The 11,353-nt window shown below is 42.3% G+C and overlaps 1 protein-coding gene across 2 annotated transcripts in view; it reads left to right on the top strand.

Moving 5' to 3' along the window:
* The first annotated feature begins 920 nt into the window (after window positions 1–920).
* Window positions 921–11,353, top strand: part of LOC121847225 (proteasome activator complex subunit 4B-like) — a 101,020-nt gene continuing 90,587 nt past the window's right edge. For both annotated transcript variants that reach the window (XM_042327469.1, XM_042327475.1), the window contains exon 1: window positions 921–1,422. In XM_042327469.1, coding sequence (XP_042183403.1) covers window positions 1,226–1,422 — 197 coding nt within the window. In that variant the 5' untranslated portion in view covers window positions 921–1,225. The remainder of the gene's footprint in view (window positions 1,423–11,353) is intronic.

Raw genomic sequence — 11,353 nt, 5'->3', positions numbered from 1 at the left:
ATGTAGTCTTTACCAGATAAGGTCACCCTGTAGGAATGCTTGTTCCTGAATTTGGTGTCAAGTTTATGGGCAGCAATATGTAGGAGGGTGAGGCCTAGATGTGGGAAGTGTGCAGGAGGGCTTGAAACGAAGGAATGTGTAGTTTCGGTGGAGGAAGTTAGTTGTGGGGCTAGAGATCAAAGGTGTACGGTGAAAGGCACGTTGCCGGGGTCATAGTAGTACATAAAGTATTGTTTGCTGTAGCAGTGAAGAGCGGTACAGGGTGAGGGATCCTGAGAGGATTCCTGTGAATAGGCAGAGACTGGGGCGGCAGGGTAGCCTAGTGGTTAGAGTGTTGGACTAGCAACCGGAAGGTTGCAAATTCAAACCCAGAACTGACAAGGTACAAATCTGTCATTCTGCGCCTGAACAGGCATTTAACCCACTGTTCCTAGGCCGTCATTGAAAATAAGAATTTGTTCTTAACTGACTTGCCTGTTAAAAATATATAAAGGTCAAATAAAAATAAATAGTGATGCGAAGAATATGCTGTATGTGTCAGTAAGGTAGGTTTCTTTGCATTCATAGCTATGGTTGCCAATTGTGCTGCAGAAATGTATCGAAAGTCACAGAAAAGAGGTTGTGGCGGCAGAGATATTTGGCATTGCAAGATTTTACTGCAGAACAGTTTTCGGGGGTATTGAGTGGTAGATTTCTGTCCTCCCAGACCATAGGTCTGGAGTAGGATGAGATGTGGTGATTATTTTTTTATTTTTTAGAGTGCTAATAGTTGGCAGGGTAATTGTTCCTTTCCCCAATTGTATAGTACTATATCACAAATATTTTAATTTAGGTCGGCAGTGAATGGCCTCCACTACAGTAGGTGGCGGTGTAGGCTCCTTAAATTGAATGCAATCCGCCGAAGTTGTTTTTTGACTGGCGGAAATGACTGTAGGGGTCGGGGAGGAGTGGTTGCGTAAAAAGTCAGCCGAATGTAGCTTCGATTGTTGGCTAAGAATAAATCATTTTTAAGTGCCAATGCAATTTTTCAAGAAACCATCTTCAACTGAATCGAATATATACCGGACATAGTTATATCACTGCAAAATTGTGATATTTAGCTAGCTAGGATGTTAAAAAGGAAACATTAAGTTGTTGTAGCTAGCTATAGAAGGATACAAACTAGCTACTTCGCGCTAACTTGTCAAGCAAAGAAGATAACAAAGACATTTTGGGAAATTGTAATATGAAAAAAGACGTGTCGGGGACATTAGGATTTGTCTCTCAAAAAGACATCGTCTACAACAAACTTCTGCCATATGCGGATATATTAGACGACGAATCCAATGTCATTTTGGGTCAAATCAAAGGGAACTTGGGCCGGGCTGTCCAGCTTCGAGAGATATGGCCGGGTGTCTTGTTTTGGACAAGGAAACTTTCCACGTAAGTGTGTTCTTACCCAAGTGTGACTTTCTAGTTAGCTGGTTGCCATTCACCTGCCCTGAGAACTAGCTTTAGGTAGTAACGAACATTTGCTTGGCCAAATAACGTTATTTGCTGATGTAGTTAGCAACTAGCCGACTCAACACCATCGCAAATTGTGGAGTTTAGTCACAGACGAGTAAGTTATACATATATTTGGGTTGGCTAGGAGGCTAGCCAGTGGAGGCTAGGCTAGCTAAAGTTAGATTTCCGTTCGAAAGTGGGCTAACGGTACCGGTAGTAGCTTGCTAACATTCGCAATTTGACCGGCGTATTTTGAGCTCAGTGTAGGCACCACTGTCACTGACTCGGCATTGTGGATTTAGCTCCCAGGATCAAGGTTAGCCAGGCAAGAAACCCTGAGGTAACGTTGGCTGAAGTTAACGAAGTTAGTTAGCCAACATTAGCCAGCCAGAACAGTAGCCAGCTAACGTTACTCAGCTTTAACATTTCAATACAGATTGCAAGCGAAATGGCTGTCTTAAATCACGATATGAGTAACGTTAACCATGGACACGGATAGTAACGCCGTGCTAACTATCAATTGCTGTGTCATTAAGACAGACTGAGCACGCTAGTTAGTTAATGTTAGCTAAACGTAGCAAGTGGCTAGGGAAACTTTAACTACATAACGGACAAGCCCTCTAACGTTAGTGCATCTTGTTTGTAAGCATGCTTAACTCTATAGGCCTAACGTTAGTTACTACCAACTATATGTTTCTAACATCCGTTTCCCTGCGAACCTATCTATCCAGCTAGCTAATTGAGACATGTTACTGACATGTAACCGATTGTCTCTTTTACCTAATCATACCTTTACTTAGCTAGCTAAGCTAGCCAGCCATTGCTTAGTCACTCTGACGGTGTGGTTGGTACCATCTCACGGGAATTGTTTGACCCAAGGGAGGACTCAAGACTTGTGAAAGTCTGTTGTGTACACTTTCAAAGACTTCGGTGTTGACGGTTTTACATTAGTCCCAAGATTTAGCTAGCTGAGTAGATAGACAACAGTGTGAGAATCTTAAGGCAAACATTACTTCATATTCCCAAATGACAACACTATCATTTTCCACAAGGGAGTTCAGTTTTACTGTCACATGGAAATAAACTACACTGAACAAAAATATAAACACAACATGTAATGTGTTGGTCCCATGTTTCATGAGCTGAAATAAAAGATCCCATACACAAACACATATTTGTTTACATCCCTGTTAGTGAGCATTTCTCCTTTGCCAAGATAATCCATCCACCTGACAGATGTGGCATATCAAGAAGCTGATTAAAGAGCATGATCATTACACTTGTGCAGCATGTACTGAGGACAAAAGGCCACTCTAAAATGGGCAGAATGGTCACACAACATAATACCACATATGTCTCAATATTTGAGGGAGTGTGCAATTGGCATGCTGACTGCAGGAATGTCCACCAGAGCTGTTGCCAGAGAATTGGATGTGAATTTCTATACCATAGGCTAATTCAACGTTGTTTTTGAGAATTTGGCAGCATGTTCAAATGGCCTTACAACCACAGACTATGTTTGGTATTGTGTCGGCAAGTGGTTTGCTGATGTGAACGGAGTGCCCCGTGGTGGTGGAGTTATGGTATGGGCAGGCGAAGCTACAGTGACAATGAACGCAATTGCATTTTATCGATGGCACTTTGAAAACACAGTGATAGTGTGATGAGATCCTGAAGCCCACTGTTGTGATGGCGGCAGATTAATGGCACATCATGATAATGCACGGTCCTATGCTGCAAGGAACTGTACACAATTCCTGGATGCTGAAAATGTCCCAGTTCTTCCATGGCCAGTGTACTCACCAGACATGCCACCCATTGAGCATGTTTGATGCTCTGGATCGACAGTGTGTTCCAGTTCCCGCCAATATCTAGCAACTCCACTAGAGGTCGACCGATTATGATTTTTCAACGCCGATACCGATTATTGTAGAACCAAAAGAGCTGATACCGATTAATCTGCCAATTTATTTTATTTGTAATAATGACAGTTATAACAATACTGAATTAACACTTATTTTAACTTAATATAATACATCAATAAAATCAATTTAGCCTCAAGTAAATAATGAAACATGTTCCATTTGGTTTAAATAATGCAAAAACAAAGTGTTGGAGAAGAAAGTAAAAGTGCAATATATGCTATGTAAGAAAGCTAACGTTTCAGTTCCTTGCTCAGAACATGAGAACATATGAAAGCTGGTGGTTCCTTTTAACATGAGTCTTCAATATTCCCAGGTAAGAAGTTTTAGGTTGTAGTTATTATAGGACTATTTCCCTCTATACCATTTGTATTTCATTAACCTTTGAATATTGGATGTTCTTATAGGCACTTTAGTATTGCCAGTGTAACAGTATAGCTTCCGTCCCTCTAGTTAACGCTTGCTAACTAGCTAGCCATTTCACTTCGGTTACACCAGCCTCATCTCGGGAGTTGATAGGCTTGAAGTCATAAACAGCGCAATGCTTGACGCACAACGAAGAGCTGCTGGCAAAACGCACTAAAGTGCTGTTTGAATGAATGTTTATGCGCCTGCTTCTGCATACCACCACTCAGTCAGATACTTGTATGCTCAGTCAGATTATATGCAACGCAGGACACGCTAGATAATATCTAGTAATATCATCAACCATGTGTAGGTAACTAGTGATTATGATTGTTTTTTTTTCTAAGATAAGTTTAATGCTACCTAGCAACTGCATTCGCGTAACAGGCAGTCTCCTTGTGGAGTGCAACGTGAGAGAGGCAGGTCGTTATTACGTTGAACTAGTTAACTGTAATGTTGCAAGATTGGCTCCCCCGAGCTGACAAGGTGAAAATCTGTCGTTCTGCCCATGAACAAGGCAGTTCACCCACCGTTCCTAGGCCGTCATTGAAAATAAGAATGTGTTCTTAACTGACTTGCCTAGTTAAATAAAGGTATATTAAAAAATAAATAGGCAAATCGCCGCCCAAAAGTACCGATTTCTGAATGTTACGAAAACTTGAAATCGGCCCTAATTAATTGGCCATTCTGATTAATCGGTTGACCTCTAAACTCCACACAGCCATTGGAGAAGAGTGGGACAACGCTCCACAGGCCACAATCAACAGCCTGATCAACTGTGCGATGGAGATGTGTTGCGGTGCATGAGGAAAATGGTGGTTACACCAGATACCGACTGGTTTTCTGATCCACAACCCTATCTTTAAGATATCTGTGATCAACAGCTGCATATCTGTAGTCCCAGTCATGTAAAATCCATAGATGAGTGCCTAATTAATTTATTTAAATGGACTGATTTCCTTATGAACTCTAACTCGGTAAAAATGTTGAAATTGTTGCATATTGTGTTAATTTTTGTTTCGTAAAGCTACTGCTCATAACACAAGCACTCTGTAGTTCAGGGCTCACTGATTGTGCAAAGTCTGCTTCAACATGCACTATTTACGTTCTCATATGGCCTAATCACTGCCAGTGTTGCTTCATATGATATGCTGTCCCAGGTAAACGCTTCCACAACGTGACGTGCCGTTTCGCAATGCTTTTGGTGTTACTTGAGTGTGACCATGTGTGAGATTGGTAACACACTGGTGATCCCATTCTATAGCTGACTGTAATTAAGGATGTAAACACGATACAGCACCATAATAATTAATAAGGCCTTACACTAGGTTGATACAATGGTTGACAGTATATTAACTGTACCACATCCCTGTTGTACCCAGACCTTCAGGAAAGAGAACTATACTTTATAAAGTGTCAGGCTACAGAAGATGGAAGCACAGTTATCTGTGAGCCTGTTTCAGAAGTTCTGAATTCAAGGCACTCTTCAGAGCTTCTCACAAAATCAAGAGTTCTGTTCCAAACATATAGGCTGTGTACCGCTTTATAGGAATAGTTACACATAGACAGTGTTTTCACACCGTGACAATGTTACATCATTACTCTCTGTCTGTTGTGTTTGCCATGTTTTATTTGGTTGTACTAGCTACTAGGCTCATTAGGCTCTTTCACCTTAAGCTGTGTCAGTCAGTTGTAACTGTGTCCCAAATGGCACCCTATTCCCTATGGGCCCTCGCCCAAAGGAGTGACCTACTGAGGGAATAGTGTGCCTTTTGGGACTCAAAAATACATGCCAACAGGGCATTAGGATTATGTCCAGGCTATGACTGAGTCACTACTCTCAACAGTTGATCTAGATTCTGGAGCTACACAAGTATTTTGGCTCCTTGGCAAGAACAAGAAGCATTCAATGCAGGTCTATTTATGTACTGTTGTTGCTTGGCCGATAGCACTGGGCTTTGACATACACTATATACAAGTATGTGGACAGCCATTCAACACCTGTTGCTGACAGGTGTATAAAACCACACAGCCATGCAATCTCCATAGACAAACACTGTCAGTAGAATGGTCTTACTGAAGAGCTCAGTGACATTTAATGTGGCACTGTTAGGGTTGCACATTTTGGGGACTATTCAGAGTTGGAAACTTTCCATGGGAATTAATGGAAATATATGCACATTAATATTAATATCATTTAAATGTAGATTTTTGCATTGGATATATTTACCATTTCATATGGAGACAGAAACAAACCTTTTGCCTTATCATAAGTAGAGATAATTAGAAATTATTAAATCCTTCCAATAGAAAAATAATTAAATCATTTAGTTACGAATTAAACTTTAAATTAGTTGACTCTTCACATAGGATGATTTCACTGAACAACAAAAGAAAGGGATATTGAATGATTCCCAATGATCCATCGCATCTCCCCAAAAACCATTTTCAACATACATCTGTAAAATAATAGTCTAGAAACTAAAGCTTTGGTTGTCTTCTCACGCTTCCATGTCTTCTCTCTGGACTTCCTCAATGTCCACCTCTTTAACATCAGACTCTGAGGCCTCATCTTCACTGTCACTTTCAAATCTTGTTGAGGATGGCTCGTTGTCAGGCTCAAAAGCTTCAAATTTGCCCAGATGGTCACCAATCTTTCAACCCTTGTATTGGTCAGCCTGTTGCGTGCTTTGGTGTATGTGTGTGTTTCCAAACAAGGACCAGTTGCGCTCTGAGGCGGCTGTTGGTTTGATTTGGAGGATGATGGAGGTAATGGGGGAAAGAGCCTCAGATCCACAAAGTCCCTTCCACCAGGTGGCTGATGAGATATGTTGGCACAACTGCCATATTGCATCTCCATCTTAAAGCCCTTGCTTGGAAGTGTACTTCGCCAGACTGCCAGGAACCGTTGGTTCAGGAACCAGCCCAAGGTGGTGAGACACGGTAGTGATGACACCATAGGCTTGGTTGATCTCTGCACCAGACAGGATGCTCTTACCAGCATACTTGGGGTCCAACATGTACGCTGCGGCGTGTGTGGGCTTCAGGCAGAAGTCTTCACGCTTTTTGATGTATTTCAGAACTGCACTCCTCTGCTTGGAGCAACAGTGAAGTGGGCAGGGCAGTACACATTTCTTCTCTTACATCTGCAAGCAGAGTCTGAACATCAGACAGGATGGCATTGTCTCCCTCAATCAGTGCAATGGCTACTGCTATAGGTTTCAGGCTGCTTACCACTCTCTCACAAAATACATTATCCTCTTGATGGGGCTGTCCATATCAGTAGACTGTGATATGGCCATTTCTTGGAGAGACTCCTTCCCCTCCAGGAGACTGTCAAACATGATGATAACACCATCCCAACGGGTGTTGCTCGGCAGCTTCAATGTGGGGATCTTATTCTTCTCACTTTGCTTGGTGAGGTAGATTGCTGCTATAACTTGATGACCCTTCACATACCTAACCATTTATTGGCTCTCTTGTAGAGGGTATGCATTGTTTTCAGTGCCATGATATCCTTGAGGAGCAGATTCAATGCATGAGCACCACAGCCAATGGGTGTGATGTGAGGGTAGGATTGTCTGTTCCCAGCATTGTCTGTCACCAGTGCAAATGCCTTCTGTGGTTCAAGGTCATTGATGACTGCCTTCAGCTCATCTGCAGTGTGGAGGTGTGTGTGTGTGTGTGTGTTGTCCCTTGTGTCTGTGCTCTTGTAGAATACTGGTTGAGGGGTGGAGATGATGTAGTTAATTATTCCTTGCCCACGAACATTCAACCACCCATTAGAGATGATTGGAATACAGTCTGCTTTCTCTATGATTTGCTTGACTTTCACTTGAACTCTGCACCCAGCAAATGAGTAGATAAAGCATGTCTGGTTGGATGGGTGTATGCTGGGGGAATAACATTCAGAAATCTCTTCCAACACACATTGGCTGTAAGCATCAGATGTGAACCAGTTGCATACACAGCTCGAGCAAGACATTCGTCAGCATTTCTCTGACAACATTCCTCCATTGAGTCCAATAAACTTCTAATTCCAGGAGGACCATAAGCTGTTGCTATCGTTTAAGGTGTCTGATTCATCATTTTCACCTCGAATAGAAGTAGAGGGACTTTTGTCACAGGCTGCTTGTTGTGAGTGTAGCCAATGTGTAATGGCTAGCTAGTTAGCGGTGTTGCACGCTAGTTGTGTTTCAATCAGTGACGTCACTTGCTCTGAGACCTTGAAGTAGTGCTTCCCCTTGCTCTGCAAGGGCCGCGGCTTTTGTGGAGCGATGGGTAACGATGCTTCGAGGGTGACTGTTGACGTGTGCAGAGCGTCCCTGGTTCCCACCCAGGTCGGGGCGAGGGGAAGGATTGCGGAGCATTTAGAACATATTATACAGTTAACGTAATGGTTAATGGTTGTAAGATATCTTGCTGGCAAACATTTCACTGTGAATTCCATACTGTAACTACACCCACCACCTGCTGTGTGCTGCACAACAGTGAGTGACTCAAGGCCCTGGTCTCGTGTAGTTGTGTGCTTGTAAAATAACACCAATTTCCTGGGGACTACCGTAAGCTTCATAATGAAAAAAGTGACCGGTGAAATGATCTCCTAACTTATTGCACAAGTTGCCGACAGGTATTACTTAAGTATCTACAAATATTCACATTTATTTGAAAAAAAATCTAAATCGTTTTGAAGGTATTGGAAAAACAATCCTGTGGCTATTAGCAAATACCCCGGTAAACAGTGTGTGTTTGTATGTACAGTATACCACCCATGCCTATTAGGGACATTGGTCTATTGCAGAGGGTGGAGAATTCCCACCAGATGAATGTTATTCAACGAAGAAGGAAAGAAATGTAGAGATTGGGTTTATTAAAAGTTATGGAGCTACTTTACAACCTGCGTGGGAGTTTCTTTTCTTGAATAACAAACACCTAAAGGTAGTGATGCGCTGATATTACATTTTTGGCCAATATACGATACCGATATTTACAATTTTAGCGGCCTTTTACGCATTCTAGTACAGTTAAATAGTTAACACACACATGGACACAGAGGCCTAAGGCACTGTATTTCAATGCAAGAGGTGTCACTACAGTCCCTGGTTTGAATCCAGACAGTATCACATCCGGCCATGGTTGGGAGTCCCATAATGTGGCGCACAATTGGCCCAGCGTCGTCCGGGCCGTCATTGTAAATAAGAATTTGTTCTTAACTGACTTGCTAGTTAAATAAAGGTTACACACACACACACCACACTGACCAAAAATGTATTTTATTGGCATTTACGCATGTCCCCATTACCAGTAAAACATAACAAAACCTATTTCTTTCACTTAGTTGCTGTGCTGTTTCGTTGTTCAGTTGTTTCAATCTCAACCAGGATTTCTCATACTATAGAACACCATTTGGATCTTTGCGTGTAAAATAACACTATTTGATGTGTCAGACAAGCGTGTTGACCAAACAGGACCTGAATATGACTGCACATCACAATAATTTTATGTGTTCATTAAGTTAAAATAACCCTAATTTATAAAACAGTCCCCATTTGATTAATGCTGGTCAGACCCATCTATGTGAAGCTAGCCACAATACTTTGCGGTTAGACTTCAAAATAAAAGTATGTCATTGACAGTGATGCAAATTAACACAAATAGTAGAATTATGCCATAATTGAATAGATCATGCTAAATGAGGTTGGAATGTTTATATAAATAATTTGTTAATTTGACATCTGTTGAAATCACACTAGATGTATTACACTTTAGAATTGCAATGGGGGCTTACTTATTTCACTGTACAGCCTTACCTATGGATTGTGGATCAATGACATAGGGTATCAGTGTACTCAGTGACACCCAGAGAACATTAGCGTCATAGCTATTATTGCGGGACTCTGAAACAACTGTGAATTGAGCCACATTTATTGTCAACCTATGTGTATTGAACACTATTCCAGCGGAAAAACAATACTGCGTGGATGCTTTGGAGTCTGATAACTCTGAGGATGACATTGGTAAAAAATATCTTACCCCCTTTTATTGATCCCCAATCCTTAGGTAAAGCTGTACGGTGCAATATGAATGTCAGTACACACAATAGGCTGACTAGGGAGGTGTTTTCACACAGTCACAGACCTGCGATAATAGCCACAATGCTAATATTTGCTTAAACTCTTCACAGTTGTGTTCTGTGGGTGTCAACAAGTACACTGATATTTCACTGCTTAACATTCCAACCTTGTTTAACTTTATCTATTTCTGTTAACCTGGAGGTCCACTTCTCTGTGGTGTAGTGAGCAGTCACAGTCACGTAGCTTTCCGTTGCCCTGAAGGTCCACCCGTCTGTGGTGTAGCGAACAGACACGTAGCTTTCCGTTGCCCTGGAGGTCCACCCGTCTGTGGTGTAGCGAACAGACACGTGGCTTTCCGTTGCCCTGGAGGTCCACCCGTCTGTGGTGTAGCGAACAGACACGTAGCTTTCCGTTGCCCTGGAGGTCCACCCGTCTGTGGTGTAGCGAACAGACACGTGGCTTTCCGTTGCCCTGGAGGTCCACCCGTCTGTGGTGTAGCGAACAGACACGTAGCTTTCCGTTGCCCTGGAGGTCCACCCGTCTGTGGTGTAGCGACCAGACACGAAGCTTTCCGTTGCCCTGGAGGTCCACCTGTCTGTGCTGAGGGCAACAGAGGATGCCTTGGATAATTTGTTGACAATTCTGATATTTTCCTGTTCATAAAGATCTGGCACGATCTTCATACTGAAGTGGGTGCGGCAGGGGATTTCGTAGCGTGACTCAAGCACTTTCACCATATTTTGAAACCCTTTGTTTTCCACAACAGAGTATGGCCTCATGTCTGCAGTGATAAACATCCCAATAGATTTGGTGATGGCTTTAGCCCGGTCTGATTCTGCAGCAAAGGGCTGCTTAAAAGTCGCGGTGAGAAGTTGTCTCTTGGCTGAGCTGGCTCCTGTCACTGACACACCAGAGTGACGACGCTTTAAATGTGGCCATGCTCAATGTATTTCCATGATCATACGGCTTTCTTGTGGCACAATGCCTACACACCGTAATGGTGTTGTCCACCACCCTTCTTCCATCATCATATTTGACAGGGAAGCCAAAATGCTCCCATACATGAGACTTAAATGAAGCGGGAGGCTTTTCCGGTTGTTCAGCTCCTCTGTTAGCCATGGCTGTCACAGCTGTTTTTTCTTAGCTTTTTGCAACAGTTTTCAGCTGTGCTAACATAATTGCAAAAGGGTTTTCTAATGATCAATTAGCCTTTTTAAAGTTAGAAACTTGGATTAGCTATCACAACGTACCATTGGAACACAGGAGTGAGGGTTGCTGATAATGGGCCTCTTAACGCCTATGTAGGTATTCCGTTAAAAGCCATTTCCAGCTGCAATAGTCATTTACAACATTAACAATGTCTACACTGTAGACACTGACACTGTAGACATCTGACCAATTTTATGTTAAATGAGGTTGGAATTGACAAAACATTTGCTTTTCCTTCAAAAACAAGGACATTTCTAA

Source organism: Oncorhynchus tshawytscha, linkage group LG01 (assembly GCF_018296145.1).
Source record: "Oncorhynchus tshawytscha isolate Ot180627B linkage group LG01, Otsh_v2.0, whole genome shotgun sequence".
Classification (NCBI taxonomy): Eukaryota; Metazoa; Chordata; class Actinopteri; order Salmoniformes; family Salmonidae; genus Oncorhynchus; species Oncorhynchus tshawytscha.
This window is presented reverse-complemented; position numbering and strand designations above follow the sequence as displayed.